At 52.3% G+C, this 23,762-nt stretch overlaps 1 protein-coding gene across 1 annotated transcript in view; it reads left to right on the forward strand.

Annotated features, from left to right (window-relative positions):
• PLXNA3 (plexin A3) overlaps window positions 1–23,762 on the forward strand; it is a 130,808-nt gene that overhangs the window by 44,990 nt on the left and 62,056 nt on the right. The window contains exons 2-4 of the mRNA XM_075324609.1: window positions 1,314–2,555; window positions 9,319–9,501; window positions 23,303–23,431. Coding sequence (XP_075180724.1) covers window positions 1,410–2,555; window positions 9,319–9,501; window positions 23,303–23,431 — 1,458 coding nt within the window. The 5' untranslated portion in view covers window positions 1,314–1,409. The remainder of the gene's footprint in view (window positions 1–1,313; window positions 2,556–9,318; window positions 9,502–23,302; window positions 23,432–23,762) is intronic.

Consider the following 23,762-nt stretch of genomic DNA (forward strand, 5'->3'; position numbering starts at 1 on the left):
TCGTCTACCATTAGTTTGATTGCTTATACTACTTCATAGCCTAAAGCTGGGGCAAAAACATTGTGTTCAATAACTCAGCCCCTGAGAAAGCGAGGATGTTTCGCCTTCCATTAATTATGATTGCCTTTACTTCTTCATAGCCTAAAGCTGTGGCAAAAACATTGAGTTCAATAATTGACAGTGAAAAGAAAAAAAAATTGAATTCAGCCTACCCCTTAGTTTGTCCACAGCTCCACTGATGCACGGCCTGAAAACGGAGATCACATCCGGACAATGGCAAAAAAAAGGAAAAATAGCCAGCACCAAAATTCTCATTGAGAATTTTGGTGCTGGCTATTTTTCTTTTTTTTTTTTTCAATAATTAAGAGCCGCTGAGGAAGCGAGGACGTTTCACCTGCCATTAGTTTGATTGCCGTTATTTCTTCATAGCCTAAAGCTGCGGCAAAAACATTGCGTTCAATAATTAACAAAGCCCCTGAGGAAGTGAGGACGTTTCGCATGGCATTAGTTTGATTGCCTTTACTTCTTCATAGCCTAACGCTAAGGAAAAAACATTGTGTTCAATAATTGAGTCCCTGAGGAAGTGAGGATGTTTCGCCAGCCATTATTTTACTAATTCTTAGCCTAAAAGTGGGGCAAAATGTAAACCCCCCCCCCCAAAAAAAAACCTCTGGAAATGTACGCATTCTGTTTGAAAGCCTACATTCTTGACTCATCCAGCATATGGATGCATATGGAACGTGACGTCTGAATGTTTTTACGCCGTCTGTAGAGTCGATCAGCTCAGACGACAGGTGAACTAATAATATTCTATGGCTCATTGTTGGTGCCGTTTAGGAGGGGTATATAAATACCGCAGAGGAGACTGTCTGCTTCTAAGGCTCCAAAGGGACCAATCAGTCCCTTTCCTCCCCCTTCTCCCCCTTTTGGGAATTTTTTGTTAACAAATGTGGCCATGTGTAGTGGAAGGAACCCAAGTGGATTTTGGTTTGGGCTTAGTAGAACAATCTGCGCATCTTAAAATCCATATGTAGCACCTGAGGGAGGACTTGGGCGAAACCCTTGACAAATCCTCAACAGAGTAGGGTGGGTTGTCTAAGCCTTTCCTACGTGTATTGCGTCTATAGGGTCAAATGAGTATTTCTGGGTGAATTCCCTAAGCCAGAAACGTTTCGCTGAGGCTCCTTCAGGGTTAACACCTGTTCCTAAAGTTTGGGTTTACGAAAAGGGTCTTGAAGTTCCCTTTTTATTGTCTGTTTTTGGCCTCTGTGATGTTCTTGCTCTATATTAACCCAATTATTTTTGTTTTTCAGCCCCAGAAGTGATCTGCTGAATGTGGACCCGGGCGAACCAGTTAGGATATTGGCTTTGTCGCCCAAGAAGCTGACCTCGGCTCTAAGGATTACACCATGGGACAAATCGGTGGCTTTCATCTTTCCCTCATACTCCTGGTGTGTTCTTCTGTCGGAAGGTCGGCCTCCTCTCCGTTCCCAAGCTTCACCGTGTCGGACACATCCCTCACGCACCTGGCGGTGCACAAGCACACGGGTGACGTCTACATCGGTGCGGTCAACCGAATCTACAAACTGTCGGAGAACCTGACCGAGCTGCGCTCCCACTTGACCGGTCCCATCGACGATAACTCCCGCTGCTACCCCCCGCCGTCTGTGCGTCACTGCTCCTACAAGCTGTCCCCCTCCGACAACGTCAATAGACTTTTGCTGATCGACTACACGGGTAATCGGGTGGTGGCCTGCGGGAGCGTGTGGCAAGGAATATGCCAGTTTTTAAGGTTGGACAATCTTTTCAAATTGGGGGAGCCCCACCACCGCAAGGAGCATTATTTGTCGGGGGCGAGAGAACCCGACTCCATGACCGGAGTCATCGTAGAACAAGACGCCGAGCAGAGCAAACTTTTCATCGGGACGTCCATCGATGGTAAATCGGAGTATTTCCCTACCCTGTCCAGCCGCAAACTTCTGAAGAACGAGGAGAGCGAGGAGATGTTTCGCCTGGTCTACCAGGATGAGTTTGTGTCTTCTCAGATCAAGGTCCCTTCCGACACCCTCTCCCTTCACCCTTCCTTCGACATCTACTACGTCTACGGATTCGTCAGCGGTGGCTTCGTCTACTTCTTGACCCTACAACTGGACACGCAGCAGACGTTACTGGACGCCACCGGAGAAAAGTTCTTCACGTCCAAGATCGTCCGCATGTGCTCCGGAGATCCGGAGTTTTACTCCTACGTGGAGTTTCCTATCGGATGCACCAAGGACGGGGTGGAGTATAGACTCATCCAAAGCGCCTATCTTAGCCGGCCGGGCCAAAAACTGGCCCAAGAACTAGGGATACCAGAAGATGAGGATGTCCTCTACACCGTCTTTTCTCAAGGTCAAAAAAATAGATCCAACCCTCCCCGCGAGTCCGTCCTTTGCCTCTTCACCCTCAGCCAAATCAACAAGAGCATTAAGGAGCGAATCCAGTCTTGCTACCGTGGAGAAGGAAAGCTGTCCCTGCCGTGGTTACTTAATAAGGAGCTGAATTGCATTAACACGGTAAGAGGTCCGGAGAACGCCGCCGGTCGTTGTATGCCCCGTAAATCTGAGGGTTGGGCCGGTGCCCATCTCTCAGCTGTGTCTTACGACGGAGCAAGGCACTGGGGAGCGTTATAGGCACATGTGAAGATTTGTTGCCTAATGTATAACATTATTAAAAATTGATTTTTTTTTTTCTCATGGCGGAACTTGCTCCGTTAGGTGCTCCGCGAGCTAATTAAATTCCTTTGTATGATTTTGGCTTGTCACGGACGCGATGCTCGGAACTGAGAAAGGCAAATAGTGCTGCATCCACTTAAACAAGATTAATAGGATGGCAGCCAGCGTTTCCTCCGTAACCCGCTCCGTGCCAGCGAGACAGTTTGTGCGCACATATTGGACCGCGAGACACACACTGAGGTCTGTTGGTTATTAGGACTCCGCTCAACGAGTTGTGTTCCCATGTACGTTCCATAAGACTTTTATCCAGGAAAGCTCGGCCCTTTAATTCAATATTAGAGGACGACAAATCTGAGCAGTTAGGTTTGGATAGAGGGTGGTGACATCTTTTAGGATGTGCCACGTTGAATGTCTGATCAGGAGCCCTTTCCTGGAGGTTGCCGGTTTTGCTCCGGTGTCTGGAGGACTTCTTTGAGGGTATCGCATCTCATCTCGACGAGTTGTTCCCATGTACGTTCCTAAGAGTTTTTTCTAGGAAAGCTCAGCCCTTAATTTTAATACTACTAGAGGATGACAAATCTGAGCAGTCAGGTTTAGATAGAGGGCGGTACCATCTTTTAGGATGTGCCAAGTTGAGTGTCTGATCAGGAGCTGTTTCCTCCTTTCCTGGAGGTTGCCGGTTTTGCTCCGGTGTCTGGAGGACTCCTTTGAGGGTATTGCATCTCAGCTTGGCAAATTGTGTTCCCATGGACGTTCCATAAGACTTTATCTATAAAAGCCCAGCCCTTTAATTCAATATTAGAGGATGACAGATCTGAGCAGTCTGGTGTGGATAGAGGTTAGCGCCGTCTGTTAGGATGTGCTATGTTGAGTCTCTAATCAGGAGCCCTTTCCTGGAGGGTGTCGTATTTGCTCCGGTGTCTGGAGGACTCCTTTGAGGGTATCGCATCTCAGGGCAGCGAGTTGTGTTCCCATGTACGTTCCATAAGACTTTTATCTAGGAAAGCCCGGCCCTCTAATTCAATATTAGAGGACGACAAATCTGAGCAGTCTGGTGTGGATAGAGGTTAGCGCCGTCTGTTAGGATGTGCTATGTTGAGTCTCTAATCAGGAGCCCTTTCCTGGAGGGCTCCTTTGAGGGTATCGCATCTCAGGGCAGCGAGTTGTGTTCCCATGTACGTTCCATAAGACTTTTATCTAGGAAAGCCCGGCACTTTAATTCAATATTAGAGGACAACAAATCTGAGCAGAGAGGTTAGCGCCATTTTTTAGGATGTGCCAAGTTGAGTCTCTGATGAGGAGCCCTTTCCTGGAGGTTGCTGTATTCGCTCCGGTGTCTGGAGGACTCCTTTGAGGGTGTCGCATCTCAGCTCGGCGACTTGTGTTCCCATGGACGTTCCATAAGACTTTTATCTAGAAAAGCCCGGCCCTCTAATTCAATATTAGAGGACGACAAATCTGAACAGTTTGGTTTGGAGAGAGGGTGGTGACATCTTTTAGCATGTGCCAAGTTGAGTGTCGCCATATTTGCTCTGGTGTCTGGAGGACTCCTTTGAGGGTATCGCATCTCAGGTCAGAGAGTTGTGTTCGATGTACGCTCCGAAGACTTTTATCTAGGTAAGCCCGGCGCTTTAATTCAATATTAGAGGACAACAAATCTGAGCAGAGAGGTTATCGCCATATTTTAGGATGTGCCAAGTTGAGCCCATGATCAGGAGCCCTTTCCTGGAAAGTGCTGTATTCACTCCGGTGTCTGGAGGACTCCTTTGAGGGTGTCGCATGTCAGCGAGTTGTTCCCATGTACGTTCCTAAGAATTTTGTCTAGGAAAGCCCAGCCCTTTAATTCAATATTAGAGGACGACAAATCTGAGCTGTCTGGTTTAGATAGAGGTTAGCGCCGTCTGTTAGGATGTGCCAAGTTGAGCCTATGATCAGGAGCCCTTTCCTGGTGGGTGCTGTATTCGCTCCGGTGTCTGGAGGACTCCTTAGAGGGTGCCACAAAGGTGTTAGCATCTATGGGCGCATGATGGAGGAGAGAAGGATCGGGCATGCTGGATTTCAACATGTCCCATCCTTTTGTTCCTAGGGAGATAAGCTGTGTTAGGACCTTGTTTTTCGGACTGGCCATGAGTCTCCTGATCCAAACTCAACAGTATTTGGTCCAGAAAGTACGGTCTGCTCACCGACAACTCCCATCAGGATACGTGCATACACGGCTGCGCTGGGTGTGCTTGCTTATAGAGAGATGGGGCATCCAGGCTCTGCGCGCACGTTGCTTTTTTGTGTGCTTCTTTTTAAGCACAAAAAAACATGTTTTGGCAGGAAAAAAAGTAAGTTTTTAAGTCTTTTTTTTCTGTTTTTTTTCATGATTTTTTTTTTGTGGCTTTTTTCCATGTTTTTTTTTCCCATACTTCTTTTTTTTTCTCTTCATGCTTTTTTTTCATGCGTTTTTTTTCCCCCATGTTTTTTTCCTTCCATGCCTGTTTTTCCTTCCATGCTTTTTTTTTTCTTCCATAGTTTTTTTAATGCTTTTTTCATGCTTTATTTTTTTTTTTTCTATGCTTTTTTTAATGCTTTTTTTTCCATGAATTTTTTTTATGCTCTTTTTATGGTTTTGTTTTTCCATGCTTTTTTTAATGCTTTTGTTTTTCCATGCTTTTTTTTCCCATAATAATATAAGTTTTATTTCTATAGCGCCAACATATTCTGCAGCGCTTTACAATTCAGAGGGGACATGTACAGACAATATGAGACAATACAATACAATCCCATGTTTTTTTTTCCCATGTTTTTTTCTAGGGAAAACACAGGAAAAAAAAGCTTTTTCTGCAGCACAATCTGCAAGGCAAAAAGAAGCAGCGTGCGCACAGCACTTCAGGATTGTCATAGACTTTGCTGGGACGCGTTTTCCCTGCAGGATTGCTTTTAAATCTGCAAGGAAAAAGCATCGTGTGCACAGAGCCTGGGACTCGGATTTTTCGACCCGGCTGGAGGGGTCCTCAGATGATGGGTAGTACTTTAGGTATTTTGGACCTCGGGACTCGGTGTGATGGTGGCCCCCGACCCTTGCTGGGAGTTGTAGTTCAGTGAGCAGCAGATTGAAGATCTCTGCCCTTGGTCCTGTTTTTTGGGGGTTTTTTTTGCACCTTTCGGTGACATATCGGCATCATGACAGCGTGTGCCCAAAATATGATACCACTAGAAGCTGAACCCCAGGATCCGGAGGCCGTACAGAGCGCGCATTATGTAGATGTCATTATCCGCCGCCGTTTCCAGGCGTGTCGTGCAGCTTCAGAGCGATCCCTCGATCTGTTAACCCCCCCCGATTGGTGTTTAATCCGCGCTCACGTGCAGTTCCGTCCCGCTCCCTCCATCCCGGGGTCTGGCAGCTTTTCTTCTTGCAGACGCCGGGGCCTATAATTGGACGCGGTTTCTCTAAATACCACTTCAAAGAGCGCGGAGCTGCGAAACCCTGTTATTTTCATACAAGTGGCCACAAATGTGACATTCCTAAACGTGTCCATGAGGAGGTGCCCCATCTACGTGGCAGCGCTGCCACCAGTCCTGACTTACTCCTGACCCTCCGATAGTCCTGGCCCCCGCTCCTCACCCCGGTCACCCCGCTTTCTTAGATTCCAGGAGACCGGCTTCTTATGTAAGCTATTTACTCATTGTGCCGAGTGTGATTATAAGACAATTGGGTGCAGCAGGAGCCTCCCAACCCCCCCCCCCTCTGGCCTGTCCGAGGTGCGAGCCTCCCCCCCTCTGGCCTGCTCACGGCGCCAGCCTCCCGCCTCTGACCTGTCCGCGGGGTGAGCCTCCCCCCTCTGGCCTGTCCGCGGGGCGAGCCTCCCCCCTCTGGCTTGTCCGTGGCGGGAGCCTCCCCCCTCTGGCCTGTCCGTGGCGGGAGCCTCCCCCCCTCTGGCCTGTCCATGGCGGGAGCCTCCCCCCCCTCTGGCCTGTCCGCGGCACCAGCCTCCCCCTCCCCCCCCTTCCTCTGGCCTGTCCGCGGCGCCAGCCTCCCCCCTCTGGCCCTCTGCCCTGGGGCGTTTTGGACAGACCCCTCCGCCGTCACCCGGCAGACCCCCCTCCGCGCCCGCACAGTGACTGGAGGAGCCGCACTTTTCCCCTATATAGTAAGGTATTCTGCGAACAAAAAAATCCTGTAGAAATGATTCCCAGCCATATTGTACCTGCGCGTCCCGAGCGATTGTGATGGGGAAATAGCACAGCAGATGCATTCATCACAGCTCCTGCCACCTGGCGCGGGGCCCTCTGGGGCATGCCAACCCCACCGCCCAGGATCTAACTGCATGCAACGCCTGAGGGCGAGAGGGCGACACGTGCGCTGTGTACTGCGGCCCGGGGAGGCGAGAGGACGACATGTGCGCTGTGTACTGCGGCCCGGGGAGGCGAGAGGAAGCAGCATTGTATAGTAAGACGTCTCAGCGCCTGCCTATATGATGTGTCTATATAGAAATATTAGATATCAAATGACCAAAAAAGCAACCAAACAACACACTGCAGCAGAGCAGTGGGGGGAGGCTCCTGCTGCAGACAGAGCAGAGCGGTGGGGGGAGGCTCCTGCTGCAGACAGGGCAGTGCGGTGGGGGGAGGCTCCTGCTGCAGACAGGACAGAGTAGTGGAGTAGTGAGGGGAGGCTCCTGCTGCAGACAGGGCAGAGTAGTGGAGTAGTGTGGGGAGGCTCCTGCTGCAGACAGGGCAGAGTAGTGGAGTAGTGTGGGGAGGCTTCTGCTGCAGACAGGGCAGTGGGGGGGGAGGCTTCTGCTGCAGACAGGGCAGTGGGGGGGGGAGGCTTCTGCTGCAGACAGGGCAGTGCGGTGGGGGGAGGCTCCTGCTGCAGACAGGACAGAGTAGTGGAGTAGTGAGGGGAGGCTCCTGCTGCAGACAGGGCAGAGTAGTGGAGTAGTGGGGGGAGGCTCCTGCTGCAGACAGGGCAGAGTAGTGGAGTAGTGTGGGGAGGCTTCTGCTGCAGACAGGGCAGTGTGGGGGAGGCTTCTGCTGCAGACAGGGCAGTGTGGGGGAGGCTTCTGCTGCAGACAGGGCAGTGGGGGGGAGGCTTCTGCTGCAGACAGGGCAGTGGGGGGGAGGCTTCTGCTGCAGACAGGGCAGTGGGGGGGAGGCTTCTGCTGCAGACAGGGCAGTGGGGGGGAGGCTTCTGCTGCAGACAGGGCAGAGTAGTGGAGTAGTGTGGGGAGGCTTCTGCTGCAGACAGGGCAGTGGGGGGAAGGCTTCTGCTGCAGACAGGGCAGTGGGGGGGAGGCTCCTGCCGCAGACAGGGCAGTGGGGGGGGGAGGCTCCTGCCGCAGACAGGGCAGTGGGGGGGAGGCTCCTGCTGCAGACAGGGCACTGGGGGGGAGGCTTCTGCTGCAGACAGGGCAGTGGGGGGGAGGCTTCTGCTGCAGACAGGGCAGAGTAGTGGAGTAGTGTGGGGAGGCTTCTGCCGCAGACAGGGCAGTGGGGGGGAGGCTTCTGCCGCAGACAGGGCAGTGGGGGGGAGGCTTCTGCCGCAGACAGGGCAGTGGGGGGGAGGCTCCTGCCGCAGACAGGGCAGTGGGGGGGAGGCTCCTGCCGCAGACAGGGCAGTGGGGGGGAGGCTCCTGCCGCAGACAGGGCAGTGGGGGGGAGGCTCCTGCCGCAGACAGGGCAGTGGGGGGGAGGCTCCTGCCGCAGACAGGGCAGTGGGGGGGAGGCTTCTGCTGCAGACAGGGCAGAGTAGTGGAGTAGTGTGGGGAGGCTTCTGCTGCAGACAGGGCAGTGGGGGGAAGGCTTCTGCTGCAGACAGGGCAGTGGGGGGGAGGCTCCTGCCGCAGACAGGGCAGTGGGGGGGGGAGGCTCCTGCCGCAGACAGGGCAGTGGGGGGGAGGCTCCTGCTGCAGACAGGGCACTGGGGGGGAGGCTTCTGCTGCAGACAGGGCAGTGGGGGGGAGGCTTCTGCTGCAGACAGGGCAGAGTAGTGGAGTAGTGTGGGGAGGCTTCTGCCGCAGACAGGGCAGTGGGGGGGAGGCTTCTGCCGCAGACAGGGCAGTGGGGGGGAGGCTCCTGCCGCAGACAGGGCAGTGGGGGGGAGGCTCCTGCCGCAGACAGGGCAGTGGGGGGGAGGCTCCTGCCGCAGACAGGGCAGTGGGGGGGAGGCTCCTGCCGCAGACAGGGCAGTGGGGGGGAGGCTCCTGCCGCAGACAGGTCGAGAACTGTAGTAGCCTCCATGCTGATAGTCTCCACAAAATAGCGGAGTGTCATTTTTAGCTACAAGGGCGAGTGAAGGATATTTATAGGGGCTGTTTTTGATTTTCGGTGAACGCTCTATAAACCTGAAGTATTACTGATAAAACCCCGGCGTTCATTAGGAAAATGTGTGGCTTAATGGCAGTGCCGCACGCCGGCTGTAAATCATGGCCGATACGAGTCACCTTGGCTCGCAGCTGCGTCCTTTATAGGAAATGATGGCCGTTACTATGACTAATGGCTGGTTTGGGTTTCTTGTATTCATAAATGCAATGGGCTGCGGCGTGGAGGACTACAACTCCCAGCATACTCTGCTCTCAATGCCATTTAACCCCCTCTTGTTTTCTCTTTTTTGCAGCCTATGCCTATTCACGATGGCTTCTGCGGCCTGGCTTTAAATCAACCCATTGGCGGTCTGAAGGTGATCGAGGGGCTCCCGCTCTTCGAGGATAAAGCGGATGGCATGGCCAGCGTCGCCGCCTACAGATACAACGGGCATTCTGTGGTTTTCGTGGGCACCCGAGCGGGAACCCTAAAAAAGGTGAGTGCATGTGTGGCATATTCCCAATCCTTGTGTTCTCATCGGACCTGTTGGCTTTCAGCATGCCCAATCCTTGTGTTCTCATTGGATCTGTTGGATTTCAGCATGCCCAATCCTTGTGTTCTCATTGGATCTGTTGGCTTTCAGCATGCCCAATCCTTGTATTCTCATTGGATCTGTTGGATTTCAGCATGCCCAATCCTTGTGTTCTCATCGGACCTGTTGGCTTTCACCATGCCCAATCCTTGTATTCTCATCGGATCTGTTGGATTTCAGAATGTCCAATCCTTGTGTTCTCATCGGATCTGTTGGTTTTCAGCATGCCCAATCCTCTTGTTCTCATTGGACCTGTTGGGTTTCAGCATGCCCAATCCTTGTGTTCTCATTGGACCTGTTGGATTTCAGCATGCCCAATCCTTGTGTTCTCATCGGACCTGTTGGCTTTCAGCATGCCCAATCCTTGTGTTCTCATTGGACCTGTTGGGTTTCAGCATGCCCAATCCTTGTGTTCTCATTGGACCTGTTGGCTTTCAGCATGCCCAATCCTTTTGTTCTCATTGGACCTGTTGGGTTTCAGCATGCCCAATCCTTGTGTTCTCATTGGACCTGTTGGCTTTCAGCATGCCCAATCCTTGTGTTCTCATTGGACCTGTTGGCTTTCAGCATGCCCAATCCTTGTGTTCTCATTGGACCTGTTGGCTTTCAGCATGCCCAATCCTTTTGTTCTTGGAAGATCGCTGCTAGATGTGTCTGGCAGTGGCGTACTCCACATTGAAGTAGCATGCACGCTCAGGCAATCTAAGTGTGCATGTGTGTGGAAGCTGAGCGATCAATTACTTGGGCTGTGACCCAATTTAATCTGAATTTGTGTTTGCTCAAGACCCCAATAGTTCTGTAACCGGATCTCTTGTCCATCTGATGCCTGTTACCTTTACCCCTAGATCCAATTTTGGCTATTGAAATTGGGGGAAGAATTGTAAAGGGGAGGGACGTTGCACGTGTGTGGGGGGGGGGAAAGAGACGTTGCACGTGTGTGGGGGGGGGGAAAGAGACGTTGCACGTGTGGGGGGGGGAAGAGACGTTGCACGTGTGGGGGGGGGAAAAGAGTCGTTGCACGTGTGGGGGGGGGAAAGACGTTGCACGTGTGGGGGGGGGAAGAGACGTTGCACCTGTGGGGTGGGGGGGGAAGAGATGTTGCCCGTGTGGGGGGGGGGGAAGAAATGTTGCCCGTGAGGGGGAGGAGGATGGACGTTGCCCGTGAGGGGGAGGAGAGGGGACGTTGCCCGTGGGGGGGGGAAAGACGTTGCCCGTGTGGGGGGGAGGGGACGTTGCACTTGGAGGGGGAAGGGACGTTGCACTTGGAGGGGGAGGGACGTTGCATTAAAGGGGGATGTTGCACTGGGGGGACATAACTTTGGGGAGGGGGGGCATTACACGGGGGGATACTATGGGCATCCGCCAGCACAGAGTAGGTGGGCACCTGCGTGGGCTGTAACCCGCGCGCTCCGGTGTCGTCCGGTGGCGGTGCCGTCTGGCCGGGGCAGGGAGCGCTCGCGGTTTTGGCGTGTTATGACTGACGGCTTTTATAGATCGGCCTTCACCTCGGCTGGGGGAAAGGACAGGGAATTCATCACGTCGCGCCATAACTCCTGCTGCCACACAGATAATTAGCCGAGCGCTCCGTGCCCAGATGGCGTCACTCCTTATTGTGCCTGTAATCAGCCGCTCCGCGCCGCGCCGCGCCCATTATCCTATAGGCACAAGTGTATATAATGCTGTTTACCCTTTTATTCCGGGCGCTCGTCTGTTATTAGACTTTACGCACTTGGCCCATTCATTACATAGTCCCATCTAATGCTGTGCACGCCTCGGCCTCTGGAGGCGCTATACTGACCCCTCATGTCCTCCGCCTACGGGAACGGTTGTAAATAATGCGTTTGTAAGGTTAATAATGGGTTAAAGTCCGGAAAGTTTAATGGTCTTGGCAGAGACGTGGTCTTCGGGGAGCTGTAAATTAAAGGCGCGCTCCGGCTGCAGTAACTACAGCCACGGAGATTAATTAGTATTACAGGCCTGTGCTGAATCCGTGGATTTCTCCACTCAAAGCTCATCCCGCAGGGACCCCTACGTCAGGATCGGGGGGGCTACGATTTCCCTCCATGGCGTATTTGCTTTAATAATAAAGCTGAAATCCCCAGTGATCCGTTGTGATCGGCACGGCGCCCGGCGGTGAGTGTTCAGTTTCCCTGCAGCGCCTCCGGAGGGGAAATGAAGCATTACACCTGTGCTGATGAATGCAGGACAGGTCCTCTGGGGAGGGAGACGCTCTCTTGTAAATGCCGCCGTTCTCCTGAATCCGGCGATGTTTTTCTTTTGTTCCTGCGCCTCTCCGTTCCTGAGATACGGCCCCAGTTTCCCTGTATATAGATTTTAAACTTATTAGCCAAGTGGGCGTGTATCTCAACTTTTCCCTGTGGGAGTTTTCTTGATTCCACCCACTTGGCATGTCCTCACTGTCCTGTGTGTGGTTACTGGCTGCAGCAGGAACCTCCCTCACCCCAAGTGGGTGTATTTAGCAAGTCTTCTTTGTAGGCGTGTTCTTAAGGACCCCACCCACTTGGCTAAAACTATATTTATGTAGAAAAGAGGGGAGAGGGAAGACTGTTGTCCAATATTCTCCTCCTCGCTGTCCTGTGTGTGGTTATTGGCTGCAGCAGGAGCTTCTCTCCCCCACTCTTGATTTCCAAGTGGGTGTATTTCTCAAGTCTTATTCGTAGGCCCACCCACTTGGCTAAAAAAAAACCTATATAGAAAGAGGAGGGGGGAATCCGGTTTCTGTCCAACATTCTCCTCCTCAGTCCTGTGTGTGGTTACTGGGTACAGCAGGAACTCCCTCGCCCCGCTCTTGTTTTCCAAGTGGGTGTATTTAGCAAGTCTTCCTTGTGGGTGTGTTCTTTGGGACCCCACCCACTTGGCTAAGAGGAGGGAAGACTGTTGCATTCAGTTTCTGTCCAACATTCTCCTCCTGGTTATTGGCTACAGCTGGAGCCTCCCTCTCCCGCTCTTGATTTCCAAGTGGGTGTATTTCTCAAGTCTTTTTCCTAGGCCCACCCACTTGGCTAAAAAAAAACCTATATAGAGAAAGGAGGGAGGGGGGGAGGCTGTTGCATCCTGTTTGTCCAACATTCTCCTCCTCGTTGTCCTGTGTGTGGTTACTGGGTACAGCTGGAACCTCCCTCCCCCCGCTCTTGTTTTCCAAGTGGGTGTATTTTGCAAGTCGTCTTTGTAGGTGTGTTCTTTAGGACCCCACCCACTTGGCTAAAAAAAACTATAAAAAGGAGGGGGAAGCCTGTTGCAGCCGGTTTCTGTCCAATATTCTCCTCCTTGCTGGTTATTGGCTGCAGCAGGAGCTTCGCTCCCCCCACTCTTGATTTGCAAGTGGGTGTATTTCTCAAGTCTTCGTAGGCCCACCCACTTGGCTAAAAAAAAACCCTATATATAAAAAGGAGGGGGGAAGGCTGTTGCATCCTGTTTCTGTCCAACATTCTCCCCCTTGCTGTCCTGTGTGTGGTTACTGGTTACAGCTGGAGCCTACCTCCCCTGCTCTTGTTTGCTAAGTGGGTGTGTTCTTAAGGACCCCACCCACTTGGCTAAAAAAAACAAGCTATATATAAAAGAGGTGGGGAAGGCTGTTGCAGCCTGCTTCTTTTTACAACCACACAGAGGACAGTGAGGATGAGAAAGTTGAACATTCCAAGTGGGTGTGGTCAAGAATACTCCTATAGAGAATATTTGAGGAATACGCCCACTTGGCTAACAAGAAGAAGGGGCCATATCTCAGGAACGGAGAGGCGCAGGAACAAAAGAAAACCATCGCCGGACTTAAGAGAACGGCGGCATTCACACCAGATAAAAAAAATGAGATATTTCTGGCCGGTGTATTTGCAGATCAGTCTCCGGCCCCCGGCGTTCCTCTTGTCGGCAGGTTGTGGGTGAACCTTGCAGTGCATGTGTTTTCTATCGTCTTCTCCATGCGAGGCTCGGGCCGTGATCCGTACTAAATCAGGTACATTTTTTCCTGGGGTTTGATAGAGGAGAATGTGGTTATGGGGCTTAGCCGCGAGGGCAGCCGGCCCAAGGGAGAGGCGCAACATTAAACTTTTCATAAAGCGGTGTGAAATGTGAGTCGCGGCGCACAATCCTCCCAGCTGGAATATATTAGCGCACTCCTGTTTTACACATTTCTCTCCGTCCCGCACATATTTGTCTCTGGCACAGCCTCGCGCTTCCCTCTCCCAATAACAGCCCCTTCCCCCACCACCCCCAGATCCAGAAATAAAGGAGCGCCCCCGGCCCCCCGGCCCACCGGCCCCTGACCAGGGTGTTATTTGCTCTTTCATCGCATCAATGATTGGATGGGAAACCCCTGATTGCGACGATGATTGGATGGGGAACCCCTGATCGCAACGGTGATTGGATGGGAAACCCCTGGTCGCAACATTGATTGGATGGGAAACCCCTGGTCGCAACATTGATTGGATGGGAAACCCCTGATAGCAACGGTGATTGGATGGGAAACCCCTGATCGCAACGGTGATTGGATGGGAAACCCCTGATCACAACGGTGATTGGATGGGAAACCCCTGATCGCAATGGTGATTGGATGGGAAACCCCTGATCACAACAGTGATTGGATGGGAAACCCCTGATCGCAACGGTGATTGGATGGGAAACCCCTGATCGCAATGGTGATTGGATGGGAAACCCCTGATCACAACGGTGATTGGATGGGAAACCCCTGATCGCAACGGTGATTGGATGGGAAACCCCTGATCAAAACGGTGATTGGATGGGAAACACTTGATCGCAACGGTGATTGGATGGGAAACCCCTGATCGCAATGGTGATTGGATGGGAAACCCCTGATCACAACGGTGATTGGATGGGAAACCCCTGATCGCAATGGTGATTGGATGGGAAACCCTTGATCGCAATGGTGATTGGATGGGAAACCCTTGATCGCAACGGCGATTGGATGGGAAACCCTTGATCGCAACGGCGATTGGATGGGAAACCCTTGATTGCAACGGCGATTGGATGGGAAACCCTTGATCGCAACGGCGATTGGATGGGAAACCCTTGATCGCAACGGTGATTGGATGGGAAACCCTTGATCGCAACGGTGATTGGATGGGAAACCCTTGATCGCAACGGTGATTGGATGGGAAACCCTTGATCGCAACGGCGATTGGATGGGAAACCCTTGATCGCAACGGCGATTGGATGGGAAACCCTTGATCGCAACGGTGATTGGATGGGAAACCCTTGATCGCAACGGTGATTGGATGGGAAACCCCTGATCGCAACGGTGATTGGATGGGAAACCCCTGATTGCAACGGTGATTGGATGGGAAACCTCTGATCGCAACGGTGATTGGATGGAAACCCCTAATGGCTGTTGGCCGCTCCAGATCTGCCTGCTTTGCCTGTGTTCTCAATGGGGGATAGGGCAGGAAGCCGCTCAGACACCTCCGGCAGCAACTACTCTCCCCTGAAGTCAGACAGATCGGGCATGTTGAAAACCGACATGCCAACCTTTTTTTTTTTTTTTTTTTAACCCAACATCTGCTGGGGGGACTGGTTGGATTTTGGACCTGGGCAGCGGATGTGTCCGCCCCCGGCGCTCCGTCCGTTCTCGCTATTCATTACTCGCTCTTTCCATACCTCGCCGGCGCGGTGTTTGCTTTGGGATATCATTTCCATTTGCTGCGCTGGTTGCGGTGGATATAATTATCATTAATCAGTGATTAGCTGTGGTGGATCCCAGGGCTGCAAATCCCGGCTGCCTCATAGGAAACAGAAAAGTGCAGAAAGCATAAATTACCGCTCTGCACTAGATAAGGAGCTGTCGCCTCTCCTGACGAGCGTCTAACCCAGAAAAGCACAATTCCAGAGCATCTTTCCCATGAAGATTGCATTGTGCCGTTCCTCTGTTATTCCTCCTGGAAATGGTAATAAATGGACAGGTGGGCATTGTAAGGTTAGGAGGGTCCGAGCGCGGCCTGACACTGTCCCATTAATGCCAACATTGTGAGTGTGCCGTGCCCCCCAACTAGTAGCACCCAATTATCACATCGCTGTGGCTCGGGGGCATGATCAGGTCATCGCCGGGGCTCTGGTACATGATCAGGTCATCGCCGTGGCTCGGGTACATGATCAGGTCATCGCCGTGGCTCGGGTACATGATCAGGTCATCGCCGTGGCTCGGGTACATGATCAGGTCATTGCCGTGGCTCGGGTACATGATCAGGTCATTGCCGTGGCTCGGGTACATGATCAGGTCATTGCCGTGGCTCGGGTACATGATCAGGTCATTGCCGTGGCTCGGGTACATGATCAGGTCATTGCCATGGCTCGGGTACATGATCAGGTCATCGCCGGGGCTCGGGTACATGATCAGGTCATCGCCGGGGCTCGGGTACATGATCAGGTCATCGCCGGGGCTCGGGTACATGATCAGGTCATCGCCGGGGCTCGGGTACATGATCAGGTCTTTGCCATGGCTTGGCATCAGATTGTGGCTGATCTGGCACAGAATCTGGTCGCTGCTGATTGGGATTGGGTTGTGGCCGATTGTGCACGGGGATCGGGTCCTGGCCGCTCGGGCACGGGGATCAGGTCATGGCTGCTCGGGCACGGGGATCGGGTCGCTGCTGATTGGGATCGGGCCGCGGCCGCTCGGGGGATCGGGCCTCGGGCACGGGAATTGGGTCATGGCCGCACGGGGATCGGGTCATGGCCACTTGGGCGCGGGGATGGGTCATGGCCGTTTGGGCGCGGGGATCGGGTCATGGCCGCTTGGGCGCGGGGATCGGGTCATGGCCGCTTGGGCGCGGGGATCGGGTCATGGCCGCTTGGGCGCGGGGATCGGGTCATGGCCGCTTGGGTGCGGGGATCGGGTCATGGCCGCTTGGGTGCGGGGATCGGGTCATGGCCGCTTGGGCGCGGGGATCGGGTCATGGCCGCTTGGGCGCGGGGATCGGGTCATGGCCGCTTGGGCGCGGGGATCGGGTCATGGCCGCTTGGGCGCGGGGATCGGGTCATGGCCGCTTGGGCGCGGGGATCGGGTTGCTGCTAATTGGGATCGGGCCTCGGGCACGGGGATCGGGTCATGGCCGCTCGGGCGCGGGGATCGGGTCATGGCCGCTTGGGCGCGGGGATCGGGTCGCTGCTGATTGGGATCGGGTCATGGCCGCTTGGGTGCGGGGATCGGGTCTTGGGCGCGGGGGATCAGGTCGCGGCCGCTTGGGCGCGGGGATCGGGTCGCTGCTGATTGGGATCGGGTCACGGCCGCTCGGCCCCATCACTAGATGACTAGAATAGCATTGTATGTGGCTCTTGTAAATCAAGTAGTGGTTGTGCTCTGAGGATAGAGGGGTTCGGGCAGGAGCCCCCCACTCACACTCAGTGTGGACCCTCGGTGCCAGCGTTGCGCTGCTGCCCGGTCCCTGAGAATATAATGATCATTCTCCTCCATGTAAACATCCAGAGCATCAATAATGCAGGAGCCATAGTGAGGTAATTAACGACGAGCGCATTACACCATGTATTATTAACCCCCGCCGCCCTGCTGCCCTCACACCGAGGCTTCAAGGGATGAACAGAACCTCCTGCTCCCAAACACACAGCGCCTCTGCAGGCCGTGTCTGGTATCGCCGCTCCGCTGACTGCAGTTCCCAGCACAGCCTGTGCACAGGGGAGGCGCTGTGTAAGATTTAAGGGATAGAATTAGGAAACGACTACTAAAAATAATGAAGGCCGGCGTCCCGCCGCGCTCCGATATTGTCGCGTTGTTGCGGCTTTATTGCTTTTAATAATCACCGTTATGTCTCATGGAGCTTAATTGGTTCGGAGGACGGGGCTCCTAAGGGGATTTAGTGTTTTTAATCTTTCGGCGGAGGCCGGGACTACACCTAGGATTAATTATGGTGTTTGTGCCTCGTTTGTATGGGGAAGCGGCGAGCTTTAATTACAACAGCGCGGACATGGAGCCACCCAGCTTTCCGGAGAAGGGACCCTTTAAGGCACCGTCCTCCGCAGATCGGCGCTCGGTCGGCCACCGCCGCATGTTTCCCTAATAATTGAGCTTTTTATTTTGTGTGGTTTCGACCAACGCATTCAATTACCGTCTGCAATAAACAGGAGCCTCTTCTCCGAGATGACGATCGGCTTCATGTGGATAAACGGCGGCGAGAAGGGCTGATTCTCAGATTCACCTCTAACCACCACCGCGTCCTCCGAGGTTGTCAGGTGTCAAAATTTCGCTTCCGCCTTCCTTTCCTGTTGCTGTAATAATCAGAGGTAAAAAAAAAAAAGGTAATGCAAAAACGTAAAAAAAATAGATTATATATAATGTTATATAACCTAAATATATAAATAATATATAATTATATAATAAAGAATAAATATATATAAATATTATATAATGAAAAATTTATATATAAATATATCTAAAAATGTTAATGCAAACACGTAAAAAAATAGATTATATATGTATATGTGTGTGTGTATGTATATGTATGTATATATATATATATATATATATATATATATATATAAAATATATATATATATATTATATATATATATTATATATATGTGTGTGTATATATGTGTGTGTGTGTGTGTGTATATATATATATATATATATATATATATATATATATATATATATATATATATATATATATATATATATATATATATATATATATATATATATATATATATATATACTAAAAAACAAATTATAAATATTATGGAATGAAAGATAAAAATATATAATACAAATAAATTTTAAAATTTAAATATTATATAATAACAATATAAATAATATGAAAATATATGTAAATATTATATAATGTATACAAATATATAATAAAAAAATATAATCTATATAATGAATTTAATATAGAATATTTTTTATTATATATTAAATTCATGAAAAATAAAAATATATAATACAAATGAATGTTAAAATATAAATATTATAAAAATATAAATAATATAATATATAAATATTATTTAATATACAAATATATAATAAAAAATAATATATGTAATGAATTTGATATATAAATATTATATAATAAAAATATAAATATTTTATAATAAAAATAAATATATAAGTTAATTTAATATACAAATATTATATAACAATATAAATATAATTAATTAAAATATAAATATTATATAATGAAATATAATAAAAATGAATTTAATATATAAATAATAAAAATATACTAAAAATATAATATATAAATAAAATAAATGCAATATATAATAAAAAGGAATTTAATATATAAATATTATATAATATAATAAAAAGGAATTTATAATAAAAATATAATAAATATTATAGAATACAAATTAATATATAAATATATAATTTAATATATAAATATGTAATAAAAAATAAATATATAATAAAAATGAATTTAATATATAAATATTATATAATAAATATAAGATTATATAAGAAAAATACATATATAAAATTATATAAATATAATAAGTAGTAAAATAAAGTGTGATGGACCTGGGGTAAGATCGTGCCTGTGAAGTGAGGATTGACTTCTAAATTTCTTGTTTTTCTTCCAGCCCATCCCCCCCCATCCTTCTTCTTTCCCCCCAAACCAGCGCCATTCTCCCTCCTTCCCTGGTGCCGGCCTTAATATTTTATGCTAATTCTCCTGATGGATGCTGGATTCCTGGCAGGATTTTATGGATGAAATGATTGCTTGGAGAGCAGAACTCTGCACTTAGCACGGAGCTGTCAGACAGGAGGGTGCAGAGGAGAGGCCGGGGCCCTGCCATGTGCGAAATCACGTCACAGGGTTCATGGGAAGGGGTCGCTCTGGGCATGGAGAGATGTGAAGGTTATCAAAGCTGCAGTGGGCATTGCTCAGGGCAGTTACAGGACTGGGTATAGTGCGGGCGGTGGAGACGGGCATTGCTCAGGGCAGTTACAGGACTGGGTATAGTGCGGGCGGTGGAGACGGGCATTGCTCTGGGCAGTCACAGGACTGGGTACGGTGCGGGCGGTGGAGACGGGCATTGCTCTGGGCAGTCACAGGACTGGGTACAGTGCGGGTGGTGGAGACGGGCATTGCTCCGGGCAGTCACAGGACTGGGTACAGTGAGGGCGGTGGAGACGGGCATTGCTCTGGGCAGTCACAGGACTGGGTACAGTGAGGGCGGTGGAGACGGGCATTGCTCTGGGCAGTCACAGGACTGGGTACAGTGCGGGTGGTGGAGACGGGCATTGCTCTGGGCAGTCACAGGACTGGGTACAGTGCGGGTGGTGGAGACTGGCATTGCTCTGGGCAGTCACAGGACTGGGTACAGTGCGGGTGGTGGAGACGGGCATTGCTCTGGGCAGTCACAGGACCGGGTACAGTGCGGGTGGTGGAGACGGGCATTGCTCTGGGCAGTCACAGGACTGGGTACAGTGCGGGTGGTGAAGACGGGCATTGCTCTGGGCAGTCACAGGACTGGGTACAGTGCGGGTGGTGGAGACTGGCATTGCTCTGGGCAGTCACAGGACTGGGTACAGTGAGGGCGGTGGAGACGGGCATTGCTCTGGGCAGTCACAGGACTGGGTACAGTGCGGGTGGTGAAGTCGGGCATTGCTCTGGGCAGTCACAGGACTGGGTACTGTGCGGGTGGTGGAGACTGGCATTGCTCTGGGCAGTCACAGGACTGGGTACAGTGAGGGCGGTGGAGACGGGCATTGCTCTGGGCAGTCACAGGACTGGGTACAGTGCGGGCGGTGGAGACGGGCATTGCTCTGGGCAGTCACAGGACTGGGTACAGTGAGGGCGGTGGAGACGGGCATTGCTCTGGGCAGTCACAGGACCGGGTACAGTGCGGGTGGTGGAGACGGGCATTGCTCTGGGCAGTCACAGGACTGGGTACAGTGCGGGTGGTGGAGACGGGCATTGCTCTGGGCAGTCACAGGACTGGGTACAGTGCGGGCGGTGGAGACGGGCATTGCTCTGGGCAGTCACAGGACTGGGTACAGTGAGGGCGGTGGAGACGGGCATTGCTCTGGGCAGTCACAGGACCGGGTACAGTGCGGGTGGTGGAGACGGGCATTGCTCTGGGCAGTCACAGGACTGGGTACAGTGCGGGCGGTGGAGACGGGCATTGCTCTGGGCAGTCACAGGACTGGGTACAGTGCGGGTGGTGGAGACGGGCATTGCTCTGGGCAGTCACAGGACTGGGTACAGTGCGGGTGGTGGAGACGGGCATTGCTCTGGGCAGTCACAGGAGATGTTGCAGGTCAGGGTGCTACATATTGGACACCTCTTGGCTTGTACCTTGTGTTTTGGCTTATTGTCCTGGGCTCAGAGTGGGACTCTTGCTCTGCCTCCACGCTTTGTGGGGCTTGTCCAACTCTGCATGAGGGCTGCGTCTGTTCTGTCTTCCCGGTGCAGGGGGCACCACCTACTCTGTACGTGGCTCAATCTCCTCTGCCTGCACATTACCTACTCTGTGCAGGGCTTGGCCTTTTTTACGTCTGGATGCTGCCTACTCTGTGCACAGTCTACTCTGCTCGGGATGCGGCCTGCTCCTCCTGGGCGTAGCCTACTCTGTGCACAGTCTACTCTGCTCGGGGTGCGGCCTGCTCCTCCTGGGCGTAGCCTACTCTGTGCACAGTCTACTCTGCTCGGGGTGCGGCCTGCTCCTCCTGGGCGTAGCCTACTCTGTGCACAGTCTACTCTGCTCGGGGTGCGGCCTGCTCCTCCTGGGCGTAGCCTACTCTGTGCACAGTCTACTCTGCTCGGGGTGCGGCCTGCTCCTCCTGGGCGTAGCCTACTCTGTGCACAGTCTACTCTGCTCGGGGTGCGGCCTGCTCCTCCTGGGCGTAGCCTACTCTGTGCACAGTCTACTCTGCTCGGGGTGCGGCCTGCTCCTCCTGGGCGTAGCCTACTCTGTGCACAGTCTACTCTGCTCGGGGTGCGGCCTGCTCCTCCTGGGCGTAGCCTACTCTGTGCACAGTCTACTCTGCTCGGGGTGCGGCCTGCTCCTCCTGGGCGTAGCCTACTCTGTGCACAGTCTACTCTGCTCGGGGTGCGGCCTGCTCCTCCTGGGCGTAGCCTACTCTGTGCACAGTCTACTCTGCTCTGGGTGCGGCCTGCACCTCCTGGGCGTAGCCTACTCTGTGCAGGGCTTGGGCTTTTCTGCCTGGATGTGACCTACCCTGCTCAAGGCACCGCTTGCTTCTTCTGGTCTTTGTCCTACGCTGCATGGGGCGCTACCTGCTCCTCCTGGGTGCAGCGTACTCTGCTCATTGTGTGGCCTACTCCTCCTGGGTGGAACCTACTCATCTTGGGGCGTGGCCAATTCCTCCTGGGCACTTTCTACTCTGCTCAAGGCGCGGCTTGCTTCTGGGCTCGGCTTACACTGTATGAGGCCTGTCCTGTTCCACCTGGGCACGACCTACTTCTGCACAGGGCTCAGATTGCTCATCCTAATGGTAGCCTACTCTGCATAGGGCTTGGACTGCTCCTCCATGGGCAGGGCTTGGCCTACTCTGCATAGGGCTTGGCCTGCTCCTCCATGGGCTGGGCTTGGCCTGCTCCTCCATGGGCTGGGCTTGGCCTGCTCCTCCATGGGCTGGGCTTGGCCTGCTCCTCCATGGGCACGGCTTGGCCTGCTCCTCCATGGGCTGGGCTTGGCCTGCTCCTCCATGGGCACGGCTTGGCCTGCTCCTCCATGGGCTGGGCTTGGCCTGCTCCTCCATGGGCTGGGCTTGGCCTGCTCCTCCATGGGCTGGGCTTGGCCTGCTCCTCCATGGGCACGGCTTGGCCTGCTCCTCCATGGGCTGGGCTTGGCCTGCTCCTCCATGGGCACGGCTTGGCCTGCTCCTCCATGGGCACGGCTTGGCCTGCTCCTCCATGGGCACGGCTTGGCCTGCTCCTCCATGGGCTGGGCTTGGCCTGCTCCTCCATGGGCTGGGCTTGGCCTGCTCCTCCATGGGCACGGCTTGGCCTGCTCCTCCATGGGCTGGGCTTGGCCTGCTCCTCCATGGGCTGGGCTTGGCCTGCTCCTCCATGGGCTGGGCTTGGCCTGCTCCTCCATGGGCAGGGCTTGGCCTGCTCCTCCTGGGCACAGCCTACTTTGAGTAGGGCTCGGATTGCTCCTCCTGGGCACGGCTTGGCTGCTCCTGGGCAGGGCTCGGTCCTGGGGGTCCATAGTACAAAGTACCTGCTTCCCCCTCTTGTGACTGAGCCGTGCAGACCCTGTGCTCTCTCTGGTCCGTGCTCCTGGCAGGTGGGGTTACCAGGAGCAGACGCGAGGTGTCCGGTTGATACCTGCTTCGCCGCCCCCGGAGCAGCCGTTGCGAGCTTCTGGCCCCGTTGGCCCCAGCGGGAAATTTCACATACTTTTATAGCGAGCACATTCTAGAAATTCCGTCCTAATTGTTTTATAGCGGATGTTGTTGGAGCGGATTTGGAAGGAGCCGGCCGCGCTGCCTTGTGTTTTCACGTCACCGCTGATCCCGCCAGTAAGGGGCGCCGCTGATCTCCGCTCCTCCGTCTGCAGGGTCGGGTCAGCGCCGGCGGGCAGATCGGCCCCTTTTCCTGGGTCTTCACCCCTGGATCTGTCACTGTTTGTTTCCCGGTTATGGAGACTAATGATGATTGTCACGTCTGCGGATTGTAACAATGGCCGCTCACACAAAGACCCCTGTGTCCTGCGGCCGCTCACCACAAGCGTCTTCTTGCCTTGACAGATTCGCGTAGACAGCCCCGCCGATGCCATCTTGTACGACACTGCAGCCGTGGTGCCAGGAAAGCCCATCCTGAGAGACATGGTGTTCAGCCCGGACTGGCAGTCTGTGTACATCATCAGCGAGAAGCAGGTGAGAGGAGGGGAAGGGGTTAAATAGCGGCCATGACTGTCCGGGCCGGGAGCGGGGAGGGCCTCTCGCCTCTCCTGGCATGTCCATTTTACCAAATACTTGTCCTAAGAAATAAGAAATTTTTCATGTTCCTCTGTTACTCCTCCTGGAAATTCCTGAATAAACTGACAACTGTGACGGCTGCTTAAAAACAAGTCCCTTTGTTGTTCCTCCTGTAAATATATAGACAACCGGGTGTTACCGGTTTCCTTGTCAAAGGGGTTTGTCCTAGCGGGGATTGGACAGCCATCAACAGTGTCAGTTTATACATTTCCAGGAGGAGTAATGAAGT

This window comes from Anomaloglossus baeobatrachus, chromosome 9, assembly GCF_048569485.1.
Source record: "Anomaloglossus baeobatrachus isolate aAnoBae1 chromosome 9, aAnoBae1.hap1, whole genome shotgun sequence".
NCBI lineage: Eukaryota > Metazoa > Chordata > Amphibia > Anura > Aromobatidae > Anomaloglossus > Anomaloglossus baeobatrachus.